Source organism: Manacus candei, unplaced genomic scaffold, assembly GCF_025592945.1.
Source record: "Manacus candei isolate 608988 ecotype Guabito, Panama unplaced genomic scaffold, ASM2559294v1 h1tg000014l, whole genome shotgun sequence".
Classification (NCBI taxonomy): domain Eukaryota; kingdom Metazoa; phylum Chordata; class Aves; order Passeriformes; family Pipridae; genus Manacus; species Manacus candei.
The window spans coordinates 4,049,594-4,071,839 of NW_026138062.1; the positions used below are offsets into that span (position 1 = coordinate 4,049,594).

The window sequence follows — 22,246 nt, forward strand, 5'->3', positions numbered from 1 at the left end:
GAGAATAGCCCTTTGGGACCCAGTCCAGGCAGCGGTACTAGGTTTGGGGAGCGCCAGGGCAGGCAGCTGCTGTTCCGAGGACAACACCGTCGTGTCGCTCCTCAGCTGCCTGCAGCCACCGCCGCTACACCCCACGGTGCGTACCGCAGTCAAACCTAAGTGCACCCCTCGCGAAGACCACACTCCCATAAAACAACCCGAAAACTAAGGAAACAAGAGCACTGCCGCGGGACCGGGTCGACAGCAGCGTCCCCCTCAGGCCGGGGGGAGGTAACGCCGCTCCCGCGCTTGCGCCCCCTCTCCGGCCCCGCGGAGCGCCGCCCGCGCGCCACCCCCAGCGCCGCGTGTCATCGCGCCGGCCTGGGCAGCCCCGCTATTTATGTGCCGTCAGCCGCTGATTGGCCTCGGGGCTGACCAATGGTCCAACAGCGAGGGCGCAGCGCAGCCAGTAGGAGCGCGGCACGGCCGCGTGGGCGGGGCAGAGGCGAGGGCCGTGTGGGACTTTGCTGTGGGTACCGCTGAGTGGCTGCTGCTCTTCATGGCGGGCCGGGCGCTGCCGCTGGCGCTCTTGCTCCTGCTCGCCTTGTTGTGCGCCCGGCCGAGCCTCTGCGGCACCGCTCCGGCCTCCTCCTCACAGCCCGTGACCGCTCGGCTGGCGGCGAAGTGGCCGGCGACCCCGCTGCTGCTGGAGGCGAGGTGCGTGCAGCCTCCTCCTCCTTCTCCTCCTCCTCTTCCTCCCAGCTGCGGTTCCTGCCCTGCTGTCTCCTGGGGGGCAGGACGAGGGAGGGACCCCCTTTTCCCTCCGCTGAGCGGGAAGGCCGGCTGTCAGAGGGGGATGGCCGCGTTTCTCCCAGTCGGAGGGTGTGTTACAGTACTCCTTGGGTGTAAGGCTGAACTGTTTTCTCCCCTCGTGAAACGGTGTGGATGGTGCGGGCAGAGTCCCACGCTTCGAGTGCGCTGTGCAAGCGGCTTCGTTTGTAGCCTGCTCAGACGTTTTGCAGGTCTTTAGGTTGAGGAAATGTAATGAGCCAATGTACACAATCACTGTCTTCCACTGAGTAACAGGATCTCTTCCATCTCACCCTTCATTAAATGATTTTAAAGGTATTGTGAACATGTGAAACTGTAGTAGTAAAACATTTTTTTAAAAAAAGGGTATTGTTAACTTGTAATAATAGTTTCAGCCTGGAGAAGAGAAGGGTTCAGGGTGAACTAATTGTGGCCTTCCAGTACCTGAAGGGGACCTACAGGAAAGATGGAGAGGAACTTTTTAGAAGTTGACACAACAAAGGATAATGAATTCAAACTGAAAGAGGGTGTGTTTAGATTACATAGAAGCAAAAAATTCTTTGCTGTGAGGCATTGAAACAGGTTGTCCAGAGAGGCTGTGGATGCTCCATCCTCAGAAGTGTTCAAGGCCAGGCTGGATGGGGCTTTGAGCAGCCTGGTCTAGCGGAAGGCCCACAGCAGCGGGGCTGGAACTAGATGATCTTTAAGGTCCCTTCCAAACCCAAATCGTTCTGTGATTCACAATAGGAAGTGAAAATGTTTTCCAGTTTTATGTGTTTGAGACTTCCCTGCCTGTTTGCCTTAAATTTGTTTTGGTTTTAAACTTATTTGCTGCTGTTCAGAGAACTCCCATGAAAGGGAGAGCTGCAAGCTTCTGTAATCAAAGGAGGGGCAAACTTCCAAAGTAAAGATTAGAAAACAATTCAGTCATGCTACCAAGTGGAAGTTTTTGGCAGACATAAGCAGAGGGAAAATAAGCAACTGATGTTACCTTAAGGAAAAAAACTTAAAAAGCGTTACCAGTAAATCGTAGAATCACAGAATGGTTTGGGTTGGAAGGGACCTTCAGATAAAGATCATTTAGTTCCAGCCTCCCCGCCGTGGGCAGGAACACCTTTCACTAGACCAGGTTGCTCGAAGCCCCATCCAAGCTGGCCTTAAATACTTCCAGGAATGGGGCATCCTCAGCTTCTCTGGGTAACTTGTTCCAGTGCCTTACTGCCCTAAGAATAAAGAATTTCTTCAGTGTATCTCACCTAAATTTCACCTCTTTCAGTTTGAAATTAAAAAATGAAAGAATGGTATTTGGAATAGAGCAAACTTTATCTTTTATGCTTTGTAAGAATTAAGCCATTTCAGAAATTGATGATCTCCCCCCTGCAAAGCAAAGTAGACATTGCCATTGATGGAAGCCTGTAATGTAATGAAAAACTATAACCTGACAGAGTATATGTTCTTATTTGTGTATTTAACCACTATTAAATAAAGCTTGCTTAGTGAAGTGATTTTATTTATAACTGTATATTGGAATAGCTGTGGAAAAATAAAGTGAAAAATTTGGGGCTTTTCTGTATGAAGAGAATAGTCTGCCTGTTTTACAGCTCTCATTGTTGACTTTGGATGGTAGTACTTTGTTCAAAATCTCTTTTAACCAAAGTACACCTCTGTTCAGTGTTTTATGCTACAGAGATGTTAGAAGGTCATTGAATATGTAACACTTGGTTGCTGCTGGATATTTATTATTTTAAACAACTGAAGGTTTTTACTGTGTTACATCTTTGGACAAAGTCAACCTGTAGACAATTAATTTTTATTTTTGAACAGTGAATTCATTGCAGAAGATGGTAATGAGAAGTTTTGGCAGTTCTTGGAAACCGTACGGGAATTAACAGTTTATAAGCAAGGAGGTAAGTTAAACAACATGCTAGTTTTTAATACATTATCTTACACTGTATTTAATTTTGAGACAGAACACATTAACTGGTTCCAGGCAGGTCAAGCCTAACTCTTCCATTATTGCTTATTAGATAGTTTTTTTTCAGAGAGTTGTAGCATATCCTTGAGAACAATACTTGTAGAGGAGTTAAAAAAAAAAAAAAGAACACAAGATGAACTAAACTTACAATATGGAACAGAAGTGTAAAGATTAAAGATACCTATCTGAGTATGTGACTCAGCAAGAGCTTATAGGATATTGAGACTTCCTGTTTTCTCTAAGGTGGATGCTTGTAGGGGAGAGAATCCCACAAATAACTAAAGGAAAAAATTAAAAGAGTTACCAGAAAAGGTGTAATACTTGTAGATGGTATAGAGACTGTTTTCTAGCATCAATACAGGTGTTTTAGAATACAGTTTTATCACTGACAAAATAGGATTAAAAATACCTTGCATGATTAGACAAATGAATATTGTTAGAAATTTGGAGAGAAGAACAAAGCATAAAAGAAGCATAAAAAGCCACCTGAGAAGATACCTTGGAGAGCAGTTTACTAGAAATGTCCATGGTAATGAAAAATCGAGAAACCTACCGGTGGCTTTACACCAGGTTGGTCAGTATTAGACCCGCTTGGTAGGGCAACAGATGAACAAGGTGAAAAAAAGTGTCAAAACAAGATAAGGCTGCTTCATTTTGCTCTTTACTTCAGAATAGTACAACACTTCAGGCATCAGTGTGAGGACCTAACACCACTTGTGGAAGAGACTTCAGGGAAATTGAATGTTAAATCAGTAGTTAAAAGCTAACAAATTGCAGAAAGATCATGTAGAAAATGGCAGTGAGAAATGAAGGTACATGAAAAATGCTGTATAGGGGAGAGAGAACTTGAGAAACAATGTGTTTCAACAATTGTGACCGACCGAATAAAAGTTAAAAATTTGTGGTATCAATGTGAAAATGGTCTTTGAGTGCTCAGCACTGGGAGAAGTTGAGAAGCTGAAAGAAAAGGCTGTGTCATTAGGGGGGCCTTTACAAGCTGGAGAGAGAGGAGAACAGAAACATCGGGAAATTCAGCAAAGGCACTTTACAGACTCAGCAACAGTGTAATCTTGGCACTTACTCTCAAAAAGCAGTTTCTTTGAGAAACAGACTTGGGGATCCTTGTAAACAGTTGCATTATATTCTTATACCTGAGAAGACTAACTACAAGGAAAATGACCGCTGTATGGGGCACTTGTAAATGTGTCTGGAATACTGGGCCCAGGTTGGGGCTCCCCTTTAAAAGTCAAGAGTTCAGTATTGGAGGAAGTATAGGAGTGGATCCCCAGAAGGGTTAGGGAGCTGGAGCAGACTCCTGAGAAAAGGCTGAGAGAGCTGGGTTTTATTGAACCTGAGAAAGAGAACAGTAAGGAGAGACCTCATATCTCCATCTTTCTAATAGAATTGTGTAGAGAAGATGGAACTAAATCCTTCCTGAAGGTACACAGCAGTATGAAGAAAAAGCAAAGGGCACAAGTTGCAACATGAAATTTGGCAGAAAATATTTCTGCCATAGGGTCGGGTAGGCACTGGAACAGCCTGCCCCAGGAGGCTGCGGAATCTACATTCTTGGAGGTACACAAAACTCTGCTGCATGAGGCCTTGAGCAGCCTAATCAAGCCTTGAATTAGATCTCTAAGTAACAGTTTGGATGAGGTGACCTCCAGAAATCACTTTTGACTTGAATTATTCTTTTTTTTCTATGAGTGGTTTAGATGCAGTTATTATTGCTTTGAGACAAGACTGCTGTATTAGATGATCTGTCAGAGTTTTTTTATCAACCATTTCTTTTCTGCTTGCTTGGACACACTTCCCAAGGAATTTGAAATTTTAGTGATGTTTATTGTTTGTGACACAGGTGTCTGTTGAAATCAGCTGTTAATTAAATACCTACTTCACCTGGATAAACTGTGATTAAGAATAAATAAATTACCAATAGGATGATCTCCATGACCAGTCATGCCAGTGAAGTGTTAGATGCTGGTGGTGGGGAACCTTGAGATGTACTAAAATATTACTTCAATTAAGCATATTGAGGAATTGATGTGTATATTTATCACTATGGCCAACACACATCTCTGTTGATAATGCAGAAAAATTTGAAGTTCTGGCACCTAGTGGCTTTCTTAAAAGTCAGTTTGTAGTTGGGGTAGTTTTATATAAGCAAACCAATGCTCTTCATGAACAGGATGTGAAGGAAAGATTCAGTTTTAGAGGAAAGCAAAGTGGTTACTTAATGACTAAATCACATCAATATTGATTCTTCCAACTTAAGACTGTCTTACTGAAAGTCAACATGCAAAGTATAAAGTGGAAATAATATGAGCATCATATATATGCAGCAATAGTTAAGTCATTTTTAGTAGAGAATTCTACGGTAGGTTTACAATTAAATGATCAGCTTGAGTGAAGAATCTGGTACTGCAATACTGGAGTGGCACAGTTACTGAGAGATGTGTAGTGGTTCACCTCTGAGGAGGTGTTCTCTATGTGGTATGGAATGGGTTCTGCCTTAGCTGTTGCGTGTCAGGACACATTGACGTAGGGGGATGTTCATGATGCATTATAGCTGATGTAACAACAATTACCTGAGCAGATAAAAGGATCTGGCTTAAAAAGGGTTGGTTGGCCAGATGGCCTTTTCAGTTCTTCTCTGGGTGATACCAAGACCAGATAGGATGAATAAGCAGGAAATAAAAACATTGGTTTTTAAAGTAGAAACATTTTCATAAAAGGTGAAGAATTACTATATTTGAAGCTGAAAATCTGGGTTTACAGAAGAATTGGATGATAGATTTATATCCCAGCATACTGTTGAACTTTAGAAGAGTCATGAAGTATTAAAGCTAAAAGGCAACTTAAAAAACTGAATATGGTGGCTTTTTTCTTTTAAATAATTCCTTGGATGATTTTCAATCTGGTCTTTTTATCAGTTCTCAGAACTTGTAGTTTTAAATTTAGAATAATCAAATGAACATCTGTTGTTAATTTGTTCATTTAAAATATTCAGCCTCAGCAAATTATGTCTATTAATGGTCTCTTTAGCTATGATAAATGTAGCAATGTAAAGGAGTGGTAGGAATTACATACATGGAATTTGGTAAAGCATTTAGTCTGGTGATGCATTTGATGGTTTTAACTTTTTTTTTTTTAATATAAACTCGAATCAACTCGGGCATCATTTTGATTATACCCTATGGAAAACATGAGTAACAAAGGTTAGCGATGGGATACACTGTATTAAATTAGAGTGAGGTCTTCAGGTAGCATGGACAGCTTGTTTATGTCCTCTTAATATGCAACATAGTTTCTGCCAGGCTTGTGAAATACTTAGAAATGCAGATGGTGGTATTTTGGGCTGCAGGTATGTTATAAAGAAATCAAAGCTGCAAAAATTTCATATTAAAACCAGCAGTTACTAAACACTAAATGTGTCATTTTAAACTTGCTGCTGCTTTTATATCTCTAAAGGTTAATTTATGAATACAGAGTGAAGGTAAGTAGCCAGTTCCCTGCCGACTAATTATCACTTGAGTGTTTACTTATTTCCCAAGTGCTTTATATATTGAATTTTCAGCATAAATATATATTACAGACCAAAACAAAAGCAACAAACAAACATATTTTCTCTAGGGAAACTTTCTCTGAAAAAAATGTAGCAGTACATTACATATAAGCAACAGTCCTGCAAATTATTTGTTGTAATCTAGAAGACTACACATTATTCACATATAACTAAATTAGATAAATATTTTTATGTGCGTATCAACCTTAAAGATTCTAGAAGAATCATTTTCACAAGCATAGCACTTCTATGCTAATCATGCAATAAAACAGAGTATTCCCTCTCTACAGGCATTTTAAATGTCATAGAGATTTGACTGGCCAGTGATTGCCTGAACTGCCATTACCTGGCATCTCTAATTCCCTAGCTGATCTATGGATACAGATATACACATCTATGCAGTTGGAACAACCACCATATTCTATCCATCAAAATAATGATCCCAGCATGCTGTGGTTTTTCTGATTGATTACATCCCTTAGGTTTACTCTGTCTACCTCCTGTGCCTCAGTAGTTTGAATTCTCATATGGGTCACCAGCATATTCTGCTTAATTTTGTGCTCTGTGTGCATGAGGTCTGAGGAGCTGTGGTGTAAACTTTTCCTCTCCTTTTGGTACTGCCCTGGTTGTCTGTTTTAAATTATTATTAACTTACCTGTGATGAAATACTGCTGTAGATTGTGGATAGTAATATTCAACATTTAAATGTGAGTCTGCTTAGCTAGCTATTCAGTTCTTGCTGTAGTCAATCAATTTGGCTACAAGTGTTGAGAGAGCTATTCAGATGACAAATTAAGGCATCTTTAGAGTGAGCTAAATAGCTTTTGAGGTTTTGTTGGCTTTATCTCTCGTGGCTGGAATGAAATTTTATAGATACGTAGCTCATACATGTGCATTCAGATGTCTGAAATCTGGAGTTGTATCCTGTTAATGTGTTCTCATTTATTTTTAAATCCACTTCGTTAATGATTTATTGGTAATATGCTATCATGCAGGATTTTATAACCAAAAAAACCTGGTACTTTGTGATTCCCTGTAACATCCTAAGAGATTTATTCTGTCTTCTACTCTTTGGCATAGAGTACAGTGTTAAAAGGAGCTTGGAGGGCAAGTAATGATCAAGTTTCAAGGATCCAATACTACGTGAAAATAATTTGCAAAACTGAAACCATAGTTCTCATTAACTGAGATTGGCTCAGTTGGTTAGAGCATGGTACTAATAACACCAAGGTCAGGGTTCAATTCCTGTATGGGTCATTCACTTAAGAGGTGGACTCGATGATCCTTGTGAGTCCCTTCCAACTCAGAATATTCTGTGTGATTCTGTGCATGTAATAAACTTAAAAAATTGGTTTTGCATTATGTGGATCATGTAGCATTTCATGTGCTTTAATTTGTCTTGCTGAAGTTTAAAGTGCAGTTGTATTCTGAATGAAGCCAGCAGCATTAATAGAAGTTGAAGTAGTAGGAGTGGATGCATGATCTGATAAATGTATCCTTGTCAATGTTATACAATCATTTTTGAAGGCACATAACTATCTTTTTTTTTTACTTATTAAAATCATTATGATAATCATCTTCCAGGAAAAAAAAGCTGTTTTAAATACAGCAGTGAAAGCACAGCTGGAATTTGTAAGCCAAAGAATTTAAAGACTAGGTAAAAATACTTTATTGAGGAGGTATTGTTAGAATTGTCTATTTAATCAGTCTTCATTGTCTTCAATAGGATATTATTTGGAGCTGAGTGGAGAGGCAAAAATTTTGGATTTCACTTTTATTTTTGTGGAGATAATTTGAAAAAAATTTGAAAATATAGTTATTGAAAAAACGTTTCAATCTGGAAGGGTTTGCCCCTTGCAAATTTTTACATTCATTGTTTTGAATGCGTGAAGCCAAATTTATCTTATTTAGAATCAAAGAATCATTAAGGTTGGAAAAGGCCTCCAAGATCGAGTCCAACCTTTGACTGATCACCACTCTGCCAACTCAACCATAACACCAAGTGCCACATCCAGTTATTTCTTGAACACCTTCAGGGATGGTGACTCTACCACCTTCCCAGGCAGCTCATTCCACTGCTTAACCACCCAGTGAAGAAATTCTTCCTGATGTCCAGCATGAACCTCCCCTGGCATACCTTGAGGCCATTTCCTTTTGTCTTGTTGCTGGTTGCCTGGGAGAAGAGGCCAATCCCCACCTGGCTACATCCTCCTTTGATGTAGTTGTAGAGAGTGATGAGGTCATCCCTGAATCTCCTTTTCTCCAGGATAAACAGCCCAACTCCACCAACTGGTCCTCGCAGGACGTGCACTCTAGAGCCTTCACCAGCTTTGTTGCTATTTGAGTTCTGCCAGGGCTACGTGTAGGTATAGAAAACATAGAAGAGATGGGTTTTTCATCCTTTGAATTTAATGTAAGACAGTAATAATCGTATGTCGTGGTGTAACTCCAGGCAGCGATGAAGTACCACATGCCTGCTCTCTGTGTCCCTTCAGTGGGACAAGGAAGAGAGTTGGGAAAGGTGAAACCTGTGGGTTGAGATAAGAACAGTTTAATAATAGAAATAAAGTAAAATATAATAATAATAGGAAAAAGAGGAAAGAGGAACAAAACTTGTGACAAGTGATGCACAATATAGTTGCTCACCACCCACTAACCTATGTCTAGCCCATCCCTGAGCAAGGATCACTGCTCCTGGCCAAGTCCCCTCAGTTTATAAACGGAGCATGACATTTTATGGTATGGAATAGCCCTTTGGGCAGCTAGGGTCAGCCTCTCCTGGCCATGCCCACTTCTGACTTCTTGTGCACCTCCTCACTGGCAGAGCATGGGAAACTGAAAAGTCCTTGAGTAGGGTAAGCACTACTTGGCCACAACTAAAACACTAGTGTGTTATTGATGTTATTCTCATATTGAATCCAAAACACAGCCCTGTACCAGCTACTAGGAAGAAAATTAACTCTATCCCAGCTGGAACCAGGCATATAAAATTTATGGGAAGGAGCTTTCTTGAAATGCAGATTATATACTTTTATAATCTTAGGTTTTTCCTAGTGAATTACAGCAAACTCAGCCTTTCTAAATAATGAGTTTTAAGAAGAAGGAGGCAGAAAGGAGATACTAGACGCTTTAGAGCAAAAGAATATTTTTTGACAACCACAACAGGGTTGTAAAAGGAAAATGAGAGGATAGGAGGTACTTAGTTATGAAAATTGAATATGCCTCTAGAATGAGAAATGACGGCTAATTTTTTCCAACCTATGTTCTGTATTATCACTTCTGTCATTCCTGGACACCATCCACCTACCTTCTTACTTAGAGTCCTGATCTTGTCCTTGAAAACACAAGGTATGCAGGGAGAAGGGAAGTACTTCACCTGTTACATCCATTCTCACACTCTTGTTTATCACGTATTTTTAGGGGAGAAACAGATTATGTGAGAGTAGCCCAAAGAATTTTATTTATGTAAGCTGCATTGTTGGAGTGTTTCAAGGCTAAATGCGAGGAAATTATTTGTAAAATAATGCTGGTTGAAAGTAAGTAACCTTGAATATTTTTGTTAAAAGGGTGGTATAATCTTGACAAACAGAAATGAGGGAATAAATTCTGTTCAGGGCTTTCCGTATGTATCTTAGAAGAGACATTATTGTATTGAGTGGATTTATATATTGCTGAAAATATTTGAGATATTAACTAGTGCTATTGAGCTCTCTTTTCTTCTATTTGTGCTGTATGAGACCTTTAGATTGGTAGTAAAGTAAGCAATTGTCAGTGGACAATATTCAAGATTTTTGAACTGCCAAGCAGTGCTAGCATTAATGTTTGCCTATTATGTAGTGTGGGTAGATATACCACATCATTTGTGGCTAAATACTAAAAGTTTGTCTTCTTTTTTTTTTCTTCAACAGATTCAGAGTATTCCTATTACAATTTAATCTTGAAAAAAGCAGGACAATTTTTATCCAATTTGCAAATCAATCTGTTGAAGTTTGCACTTTCCATACGGGCTTATTCTCCAACTGTTCAGATGTTTCAGCAGGTGACTGTATTATCTGATGTATTTGATACATGATTAAATGTGGTATTTTGGTTACAGAGTAGAGAATGTTCATTGTTACAGTTCAATAAAATGTATGCCGATATTATTTGGAATCAAACATGGTCCGTTCACAGAGGTGGTGTTTTATAAGCTGGTTATACTGACAGGAATAAATATTGATGTTCAATTGTATTGATAGCATTACTTGCAGGGTACAATTTTTTGCAGTTGATCACTTTATAAAACTCGAGTTGTGGGGATTTTTTGCATTGCTTTAAATAATCCTACAGGAATTCAGACATACCCAAATTAGGACATTTCCTGTAGCTTCAAGTAATTTATATCTATTATGTAGTGGATTTCTCATCTGTTGTGATTTTTGTATTTGAAAAGTTGAAAAATAAGGTAAATAAGTACCTGCTTTATTAACAAAAGAGTGGGAGGGCATAAATTCACTCTGCTTCTAAGCCTAAAACTGCTCCTCCTCCTTTCAGCAATACCATCTTCATGATAAAGTAAGAAATCCATTTTTCTGAAAGGTAATAAGCTATAATAAAGTTAGGGGGTTTTGCAAGTGTTCTTTAGAGGAATATCATCATCTCAGACTCATGTCTTTTGACTTTTATTTTGCAGCGTGTGAATCTGGATTCATTGGCATGCAGTCATATGATTCCCACTTTACATAGCTGAACAGAGTTAAAAAAAAAAAGCAGGGGGTGAGAAGGAGAGAAAACCAAAAATTTACATCAATTATTTGGGATTTATTGGTTTAGAAATTTAATCTTTGTACATTAACATGATTGCGGATAGCAACTAAAATTAAAAATGTCTCAGAGTACAGGCTGTGATTTCAGCCAGTGGAGAAGATTCCTCAGCCCTGTCTTTACAGAACATAAATAGACTTGTATTTTCTGCAGTATGACTCTATTTGATAGACTACATCTCACAAAGGTTATAAGGTCTTAATCTTCTAATATTTTTCTTTTTTTTTTTTTTACGTGTACCCAATTTTGAATGGGCTTAATTGGAAACACAACTTAATGGCAGCTGTTGAGTTATTTTAATCAAAGGGATGTGAGTTTAAGTTGAAGTGCAATCAAAGTGTTCTGGTTGAGTGTAATTGTTGAAATATTAGATTGCAGCTGATGAACCTCCACCAGAAGGCTGCAGTGCATTTGTGGTTATCCATGAGAAGCACACCTGTAAGACTAATGAAATAAAAAAGCTGCTGAAGAAGGCTACTAAGAGGTAAATGTAGTGATTTAAGAGGAAAAATAGGTTACTAAAGAGGAAAATGTATTATTGCATGTAAAGTCATAGTACTTTGAAATTTTATGCCAAGCTCATAAAGCCCAGTTTACTAGATCTTTAAAGTCATACCCTTTTAAAGTATATGTTATTTTAAAAGACTTACTTTTGATTTTGAAATACTTTAAACACTTCATGTTAAGAGAATTCATCAATTATGAATTGAAGTAGGGTTTTAAAATAAAATCATAGAGCTTTGCTCATCTGATCACATGGATAATTTTGTATTTCTTCAGGGTTTTTGGGGGTTTTTTTATACGGAATAGTCAAGTTTAAGTTACTGTGTACTTTCTGTACAAACTTACAGTTTCATGTGCCTGAGACAGTACTCTCCTGACAGACCTTTCTACGTCGTCAGTGCCACTGCACTTGAGGTTTTCTAGATTGCAAGGGCTTGGCACAGGAGTGGAAGAGAAGTCTGCCTCAGCTGGCATAACCTTTCCTCACCTTGTGCTAGACTTTGCACTTATCAAGCCTTTCTGGAGTCTGGGCATCAGCCCAGAATTAATTTGACCTGTGAACTAAAATATGCAGAACCTATCAAAATAACAGTAACAAAATAATGAAAGCATAATATTTAATCTCTGTTTAAAAAAAAAAATTAATTTGTGTTTTTTCAAGACCTGTGTATAACATTTTTTTCTTTGAGTTTTTTTTCCTGCAGTGGCCAAGGTGACCATAATATACATTAGTGCCCATACCCTCAGCCACTTCATGAAGATAGGCAGAGCTGAAAGATGATTTAGTAGGGTATATTTCTTGGATTTTGCTTTCTGTCAAATATAAATTGTGGGGAAAAAAAATGAAAACCTGTAAACTTGTCTCTTTGTGGTTAGTTGCTTCTGAGAACAATTTTGTCTTCCCCATATGTGATTTATGGTATATTCTAAGTCTATTGATTCAATTACAACCTACTAAATCATTGTCTTTTACTTATTCAATAGCCAGGGTTTTTGAAAAAACAGTCAATTGTCTATTTTACTATGTCCCATTTTTAACTATTATGGTCTACTAACAAATGTCTCTTACTTTCTTAGATAAAAGCCAAAATATAGTACAAATGTGATCATACATTAAAGCATCGTAAGACCTTAACATTTTATTACAGTGTCTGAATATAATTATCTTTTAAAGCAGTTAACTGGATTCAGCACATTCTCCATTCTGGAGATACTATTCCCAAATTTACAAGATTCTGGAAAATCACAGTACTAAACAATAGAATCCCAAATTATTCAGAAGTGAGAGAGTTAGACTTCTGGAAATCATTAACTTTAGGAATGTGCAACAAAATTGAAGTTTTTTTCTGATTGATTGGTCTTGTATTTTTGGTAGTTTTGCATGCACCAGTCACATTACAACCTTTAGAGTTGCAGGGACAAAATCTTGATAAATTTCATCTCCTCTCCACCCCAAAAGTAGTTGTGTCACTCAAATATTTAGAGTTCCTGGACCTAGACTTTGAGAAAAACACATTCACCTTCACATATTCAGGTAATCGTTTCCACTATTATTTTCATTTGTACTCTGCTTAGCAGATGTTTTTCACTTCTGCAGGACATGTTTAGCCTAGGTGATAGAGATAAGGCTGTGCTCCTGTTCTTTCTTTTCTATATGGTGAACAAATGATATATAAGACAGTATGCCATCTTGCTGTTGGTTCCTCTAAACCAGTCATTCTTTTTATCTATCCTGTATGAAGAGAGATCATTATGATTTATTGATTTCTTTGTATTTCAAACTATTTTCTGTTGTGTTTCATTTTCTGTCTGTCATGACTCTTCTACTTAAGCCGGGCCAGTTTAAGCTATGCTTTCAGTTGTGTCCTAAAGTTCACATTTGGATGAGGACACTAGAAATATTCTAATTTGATATCGATATATCAATATCCAGTTATATATTGGATTGATAGCTTCAAATGTCTCTGGAAGAGAAGAAGAGACTGCAGCATAGTTTTATGTGGGTGGATCCATCAACTCAACTCAAGATTCAGGAAGTCTCAGGCTCTTTGGATCCAGGAGAGCCCAAATATTCTGCCTATCAAAGTCAGGGTTTTGCTTCACGCAGTCCTTTATGTAGCAGCTACTGTGATTTTGCCTGTTACACTTTCAGCTGTGTTGCAATGGACTGCTCGGCTCTAATAGGGAGTGTTTTGTGTGAAAGTGCAGTGGGCTGCTCAAGGGCTCTGTCGAAGGACATGTGGTTAAATGGGATTTCTTATCTTGCAAACTGTCTAAAACACAATACTAAGACCACTGGGGATGTTGCTGCTAAGAGAAGAAGCATTAATTGGAGTCACGTTTTGTTCAAAACAGTCAGTGCCTTAGGTTTGCCAGTACATGCATCTGCTATCATGTTCCTTCTGCATCCTGTCCTGGCAACTGTCTAGGCAAGCATATAGTTGCCTATACTATCCTAGTGACTGATTAGCAAGTGCTGAACTCCACATCCATGTAATTTTTTTTATCTTTTTTTTTTGTCAGCCCAGCTGTTCTTCCTTGCTTTTCAGGCAGCCTTCTTATGAGAATCTCTTATGGCAGGAAATTAATTAGCTTTCAGCTCTAAGAGCAAGAGAATCAATTCCTTTGCACAGTGTTGAAGAGAAACAGAGAACAGAGGCTTATCTTGGATTTACAAGGGTTGAACACTTTAATTCTCCTATCCAAGGTCATTAGGGTAGCTCTATGCAGTGTTATTTCACTGCAGCACTTAATTTTTTAGTGAAGCATGTTCATTAGCATATGAAACGCTTTCTTTGAGTCTGTCAGTGTTCAGGAAGGTCATGGCAGCACTTGGTAACCACCTTAGTTAAGGTGGTTAAGGCTAGTTAAGAAAAGTGAAACTTTTAGGGTTTTCACTCTTAAAAGTGACTGTGACAGTTCTTGTCTCTCTGGATATGAGAAGGAAGCTGCACAAGCCACATCCTGTGTATAATGCTTTCACTGGGGCAGATCTGGGTCAGTTCTTGAACGGAGCTTACTCATTCAGGAGTTGTTTTAGACTCCCAGGTGACACCTGCTTGGTCAGCCTCATCCAGTGATAGCAGTGGCAAAGCTTGCCTGATATTCCTGTGACACATGGCCACACACGCCGAAGTTAATTCTCGAACTTGGCCCCTCCTTTTATTTCTGCCTTACAAATGAAGTCTGTAGTTGCATACCTACAGAACTTACATAGGACGTTGATGTTAAGACCCTGAGTAACCTGATACAAATTGTCCCTGCTTTGAGTGAGAATTTGCAGCAGATTACCTCCAAAGGTCCTTTGTAGTGCATGTTATTGTGTGATTCTTACATTGAAGATATTTCTAAGCTTTGCATCACAGAAACTGGTGTGTATGGAGTTCTGCTCACACCTTTCTAGTATGACTTTTCAGTGAGTGTCTACTACACAAATTTATTGTGTTTTGGATTAAAGTTTCATAACTTTCAAATGTGGCTGTGCAAAGGCTTTGAAAAGAAATGTGCTCATCCATAATTACCACCTTGCGTATATTGCTCAGTGATATCCTCTATTACTTCTCCATCTTTCCCAGGTTTTATTCAAAAGATGTTTTTAGTCATCTAAGAAATCATTGCAGTATAACTTTTCTAGTCATGGTTTTCAGTGAGAAGGGTAGGCAGGCAGTCAAAATTTGCAAAATTAACTAAATTAAGAGAGCTTGATGGTGTTAAAGTAGTATAACCCCAGTTAGTGTCCGTGTGTGTTAGCAGCTTTCTCAAATGTCACAAAATATCCCTCTGCTACTCTGTTACTCGCTGATTGCTCTGTACATTTCTAATAGATGTAATGAATCATTCAAATTAAAAGCTTCAAGCTGTTACTGATTATTGCAACAAAATCTCCAAGTGCTATGCTTTTCATTTGCTTTGTGTGGTAATTTGATAAAATATATTAAAGTAGAATAAACTGAAAAGTCAGCATCAACTATAAATAATTTTAATTTGTGAATTTGGTGTTCTAGGCTCATCTGTGAGCAATCATGATTATTTTGTGATGCTTTTAACATGGCTTGTATACTTTTAGGATATAAGCCTTCACTGTTTTTTTCAATTATGAAGTAGAAAAATTGCCACTGTTTTAATTTATTTTCTGACTATGTAATATCACAAGTATTTGTTTTAAAACCAGACCCAGGCCATATCTTTTTAAAGGAGACCATAAATTCCCAGCTGTCAAAGAGGATGGCCCAGTGGTTGTTCTGTATGCAGAAATGGGTACAAAAGACTTTGCCAAATTCCACAAGATTTTATCTGAGAAGGCACAAAAGGAGGAAATTGTTTATGTTCTCCGGCATTATGTTCAGGTATGTAATTAAAATCAGCAATCTTTCAGTAAACTGTTAGTATTCTGTCTTTGTTTTGCTTGCTTTTTGACAAAACACATTTTCTGCATTTATTTTTGCATTTACCTACATGATGTGCAATATATGCTCTAATTTTAAAACTTTCTAGCTGAAGTGATTCACTTAATACAAATTTTGAAGCTGGGAAAGCATGATAATATTATCTAATCTTGCATGCAAGAGCTATTTGCATCACTGATTGATCTTGAAATACCTCTTTTTTGGTTTAATGTCTGGATTTAGTACACCATAGAAAGATCTTGGGTGAATTTTGGTATAGCAGACTGAACATTATAATAGCAAGAACTAGAAAAATGGAAAGCAGAATAGAAAATGAAGTTGAAACATTATTAATTATACTTATGTTCTTATAAATGCTCAATATGATCTCGTATGTGCATTGTAGTACAGCAGTGTGGGCTGTCACGGTCAGTGTCATTGACTAGTTTTTTGATGTTTGCATTCCGCAGTGTCAGTATTTGAAACATAATGTTTCTGAATTCTTTCCTTAACTTACTCTTCTCCCTGAAACAAAGCAAATAAAATACCAGTACATGGAACTGTATTGTCCCCAGTTTTGGTTTTGGAAGGCTTTTATAATTTATATTCAAAGAACAGCTCTTAAATAGTGTGACAAATATGAGAATAACCTGATGAAGTGAGAGCTTGCTGTGATTCATGTAGACCAGACATTTCAGGGAGATGAGCTACATAGTTTGCAGATGACTTTGAATTGTTTGCTCATAGTAATGAAATAGAGAATTTGAGGATGCCAGTCTTGAATTGTAAGTTGTGTGGGTTATAGTTTTTACCGAACTTGGTTCTTTTATGCTCTTTTATTTCAATTAAATGCCTACTTGCATATTAAATGTCTCATTGTTCTGCCTGGCTTATGCACCATGGTCCCCCCAAACATGTGTTGTCTTCCTGCCTGCACTTTTTCTCTCTTCAGATCTCTGTCCCCTTTTCTTTCTTCCTCACAACCTCCATTTTTATTCTTTGGTTCCCACTGAGACGGATCCTCCCTCCTTTTTTACATTAAATGCCAGAAGAGGGAGCATTGAGTACAGAAGAGGTACGATCTCTCTGCTGTCTTTTTTTTTTTGCCAATATCAGCTAGACTATTTACAGAGTGCAGTGCTCTCTCTGCACTGAGATTTGCTTAGAGGATGGACAGAGAAAACCCCCAGCCCTACTGGGTTTTCACTTGTGGGTTGGAGGATTCTCAGTACAGAATGATTCTTAGAAATTGCAAGCTAAAGCTGAAAGGCTTTTAAGAAATTACTGCTGTGCGTGTGCAAATTGCATTTTGGAAAGGGCATTTCCGTTTGGGGCAAATTAGGGCACATTTTCAGATACAAATATTCTCTGTGTAATTACAGTATTGAATTTCAAACTTCCACTCCCAAGTTAGAAGTACTTATTTGTTTCTAACAAAGTGGCAACTTGATTTTAGCAGTGATACTCTTAATACGTTTCTTAATCTGCCTTGCAGAAATTGATTAACTGTTTTCTCAAAACTTTTTAAAAGAATCAATCTGATGCAAAAATAGAGAATTGCTTCCTAACATGCTGAAGGTCTGGCAACATTAGAAAGAAATTCATAGCAGTTTAAAATGTGAATTGTGAAGTATCGATAGTTGTATACGGTGCTATGAGCTCTTCCTGTTCTAGTCCTTCTTGAGTATTATATATTGTTAATCTCCTATGAATACCTTTTTAACTTATATTTTTTCTTCTGTTAAAATAATATCGTCAAGCAGAAACCAGGTTCCAGGAAAATGTATTTATCTGGATATAGTGTGGAACTTGCAATAAAGAATACAGAATATAAAGCAGTAGATGACACGCAGGTTAAAGGTATGTGCTTTTTTAATTTATTGATATCTCATTGGAGATATGATTGAAATGTGTTAGAATCTTCAGTTTGTACAATCTTCTGTCATTAATGTTTTGAGGGCTATGCTTAATTTCTTTCTACAGAAGGAAATCTCAGGTATTAGGAACTAAGACATCAAAATACATGAGAACATTTGTAAAGATCTTTGCTTAGGATACAGTTTATTATCTAAGCTCTAATTGTTGTTTTCTCTGGATCTTCAAAACATAACCCAGTCTTCTTTCAGTAAGTTTAAAATTGCTTAATCTTTCTCCTTCAGTTACTTCATATTTGTTGGCATCTCTCATGTGCTGGTGACTACAGTATCTACCCATTAGTGTTTGAGGGGTGAGGGGTTTTTTTCTGAATTTATGTGGAAATATTTTCACAATCTCCTGTAGGAAAGATGTGATGTGTCCTAGCATTGGGAGCAGTGTATATTACATGTTGAAATGAGGCATTTACCACAGGAAGTGGTAGCTATAGCATGTTGACACAGAGAAGTTGCTTTGCATGGACGTTTACAAGATATAATGAAAGTTAACTCTCTTTGGTAAGACTAAGGTTTAAAAACCTTTGAGTCATGTAAAAAAATAGTTTAACCTTTTAAAGGTAAAGAAACTGATCTCTGACTTAGATCAAATTCCAGCTGGAGATTCATGCGCTTAAAAGTCATCAGGCTTTTCAAGCATAAATTTGGTAGTAGTTGGCTGATAAGAGTTATATCTTATCACTTAATAAAACTGAGAAATGGCTGTTTTGGGAAGTGAACTGTTTAACTATATCAATTTCATTTATATAAAAAATGTTACCATTGGATGAATCATATTTATAAATTAATTTGGATGTTGTGAAGTTTTGTAAAGTAATTAATTCTGATGCCAAAATGTGTAAATATAAATCTAATTAAAATTACATCTGGGAATGACGACTTTCTGATTGTGTGTTTCTGTTAACTGCTTTATAATTCATAAGAACATAACAGAACAGTAACTTTCTTGGCTTATGTTGTCTACATGTGCTATGTGTTCAGGAGCAAATGAGACAAAAGAAGAGGAAGATGAGGAAGAGGAAGAGGAAAGTGATGTCCAGGGATTTCTCTTTGGCAAATTAAAGTGAGTTGATACAAGTTTTAACTAAATGTCTGCATTTTTTTCTGGAACCTGAACCAATTTTTTAATTTTTTTTTTTTAATAGAAAACGTAAGATTTATGTTGGAAATTTTTTTATTGGGTGAAAATACTGATTTTTGGGGGGGGGTATGTCTTCTGAATGTAAAGATGCAACTGTTGTTTATTCTGTGAATTCCAATTTATTCGTTGTAGTTTTCTAATTCTCTGTGAACCTATACAGTAAACTTTTTAAAATAAAAAAAATCTGTCTGGATAGCAGTCACAAAAACTTAGAACACCATGTTTTCATATTGGTAAGATACTTAGAATCAAAATGTTGTTTTTTTAAAATGCAAATAGTTGCACAATGAACACAAATCCATGTGCCGTAGCTACATAAGGTCTTTTTAAGAAGGATAGTAGTTAATTTCATAGGAGTGATATTTCGTGGAAGATGTGCTTATTATAGATATCTTATTGTGGAGTTGGTGAGTTTGTGTTCTGTTCCGGCAGGAACTCTTATCTCCAAGTTGCAATCTGTTAGATGAAATTGAATGTTACCCTATCGAGGGCTCCTTCCAGTCCTCAGTTGCGGATACATTTCATGGTTTCAGTCATCCAAAGTGCTTCCCTTTTCCTGTAACAGATCCATGCAGAGAATCATGAATTGTTTTTAATTCAGGAAAAACACCAAGACTGTGGATCTTCTCTAGTGTCATTCTGTCTCTTACCACTGAAAGCAAAAAGTAAACTTGTTTGTAGATAATTGTCACTAAGCTGTGAGTCTCAGAGTTCAGATCATCTAATTCTGTCTAAATTCTTGAGAGCCGATCCCCTTTCCTGCCTTTTTTAAACAGATTGAGTTAGAAGTGCATCTAGATCTGCAGGCTCCCTTGTTTCACCTGGATATTAGAGACCTTCCACAGCAGGTCATACCAAATGCTTATGTCATATCTTTATCTGAGCTTTTTTCTTCTTGGATTCTGATAGGTTTAGCTATACTTAGTTTCTTGATGTTGCACTGTGACTGGTTTGTGAAGCTGTCAGATAATTCTTCAGACTCTTTGACATTGTCTCTAGACTCTTTTTTTTTTTTTTTCTTCTCCGTTTCATACAGGAGGTGAAATAGATATTTCAGTCTGTAAATTGTCCCTCAGGTATACCCATGCTAAACAATATAGTTTTCTCAGCTGTGAAATAGTTATGAATGGAAGCAGAAGACATAAAATCTTTAGAAATCTAATGGAGATTGTTCAAGGATATCTTGTAGCAGGCTGAAGTGTTTGCCCTCAGAACTTCTTTACACTACCCTATTATCTTTTCAAAACAAAGGGCTAAGCTTTTGGGTACCATGCTCTTCTTCAGGTCAGACTAGTGATTTGTGTGCTCAGTAGCTTGATTTTGTCAGCAATGTTAATTTATAACAGATGTTCTCAACATTGTCTTGCCTTTATCTTTTGTAAGTAATGCCACAAACTCTGCATACAGTTACAGTCAATGTATAGTACAGTTAATATACAGTTACATTATGCTATAATAAACAAACTACACAGTTTACCTGTATTGTGTGTTGATACTGTTTAATCTTTGAGTTCATTTATTCCATCAGAATTTATGTGGCAGGTTTTGAGGCAGATCACTACAAAACAATTGAACTCCTTGTATCTAGTAAGAATTTCCTCATGGAGAGGGTTGTTAGGCATTGGGAAAAGCTGCCTGGAGAAGTGGTTGAGTCTCCATCCCTGGGTAGATGTGGCACTGAGGAACATGGTTTAATAGTGGACTTGGCAGGGCTGGGTTAATGGTCAGACTTGATGCTCTGATGATCTTCAAGGTCTGTTCCAACCTAAATGATTCTACTCTTAAGACTCTAATTAACTGATTTTTAGTCTTCAGTAATCACCTTTTCTTACCACAAATCTTTTTTTTTTTTTTAAGAATGAATTCAAGTTTTCATTCTTGATTGTTACCCTAAAGATACAGTATTAGCTGTGAGCAATATTGTGGGTGAAAGCAAACATTGATGGATGTAATTGATTCTGCCTTTGTTAAAAGGAAAATGTTTTATTGTAGACAGATATATCCTGATCTGAAAAATAACCTGAAAAAGTTTAAAAAACATCTAATTGAAACTACTAACAACATGGAACCGCTGAAGGTTTGGGAGCTACAGGGTATGTATTGTATTTTTTTCTGGTCTAACACAATACTCTATTTAATTTTCCTTTGTTATGTATATAAAAGCATCTTTTAAAAAGAGACACAGTTTCATAAAAAGGCTGTATTACATTAAGTATTTAAAAGGCATGTGTTGGTATCTTCTATGTAGAAAATAAAGAAACATTGAAGTAATTTTATAAGATGCCTGTTTTTTTTCCTGATGTGTAATCTTGGGTATTAAATTTAGTTTCAGATTTTTTTTTTAGAGGTCAGGCAAAAGGTATGACTCTTGTGTCAGGATGAAATACATGTTAAAGACAGTTTGTTTAATGCATAAATTCTAACTTTTATCAGTGTACTGGAGTTCACATTGATACATTTTTTTAATGTAACATCAAATGGAAGAACATGCTTTTAAAAGCTTTCCTGAAGAAAAGGAGAACAAATCAACAAATCTGTATAAGTTGATTTCTCAACAGCTTCTGTGTTGGTGACCTGCAGGACATTCTGTAGCTTGAATGAAATTATAAACCACTCTAATACAGGTCCCTAAAATGTCATGACACTTAAGTTTAGGCAACAAAATTTTTCCTGTTACATTCTTATATTTCAGAGGGCAACCTGATCAAAAATGATTTGCCTTCATACTACTGCAGTGAAGGAGGCTGAGCTTTAGTTTCTTTTTGGGACCCTGGTGTTATGGAGCTTGCTAGCAGTGTCCAGTCTGATATTAGGTATTTGTGATAATTGTATTTCACTTGCAGTCTTCTATGTGTGAACTTCAACTACTGGATTTATCTTTGTCCAGAATAAAAAACAATTGAAAAACACTGCTTTTAAGTTCTCCTGAGAAACCTACTTTGCAAGCAAATAGAAACTACTCTTTTTGACTATTTAATTTTGTTTACATTATTGAATACCACTCAGTTGATGTTAAAGCAGAAGAAGTGAAACTTCGATCCCTTTAACATACACATTCAAAAGCCAGCACAAGGTCTTTATTTAGTGGTGGTCTTTTCTGTGGTGTCATGGCTGTATAAAGAAAACATGAAATTGGTGCTAACCCCCAAGAAA

General features: G+C 37.4%; 1 protein-coding gene across 5 annotated transcripts in view; it reads left to right on the forward strand.

Moving 5' to 3' along the window:
• Window positions 1-201: 201 nt before the first annotated feature.
• The window catches only part of UGGT2 (UDP-glucose glycoprotein glucosyltransferase 2), an 87,890-nt gene continuing 65,845 nt past the window's right edge, over window positions 202-22,246 (forward strand). For 2 of the 5 annotated variants that reach the window (XR_007903377.1, XM_051780577.1), the window contains exons 1-8: window positions 209-696; window positions 2,614-2,696; window positions 10,238-10,368; window positions 11,504-11,616; window positions 15,808-15,982; window positions 17,785-17,881; window positions 18,934-19,015; window positions 21,086-21,186. Coding sequence is in view for 3 of the 5 variants with exons in the window: in XM_051780577.1 (XP_051636537.1) it covers window positions 380-696; window positions 2,614-2,696; window positions 10,238-10,368; window positions 11,504-11,616; window positions 15,808-15,982; window positions 17,785-17,881; window positions 18,934-19,015; window positions 21,086-21,186 (1,099 nt within the window). In the remaining 2 variants the exon portion in view is untranslated. Of the gene's footprint in view, window positions 697-2,613; window positions 2,697-10,237; window positions 10,369-11,503; window positions 11,617-15,807; window positions 15,983-17,784; window positions 17,882-18,933; window positions 19,016-21,085; window positions 21,187-22,246 lie in introns of all 5 variants that reach the window. The other 3 variants (XM_051780579.1, XM_051780580.1, XR_007903378.1) reach the window with 3 other exon arrangements.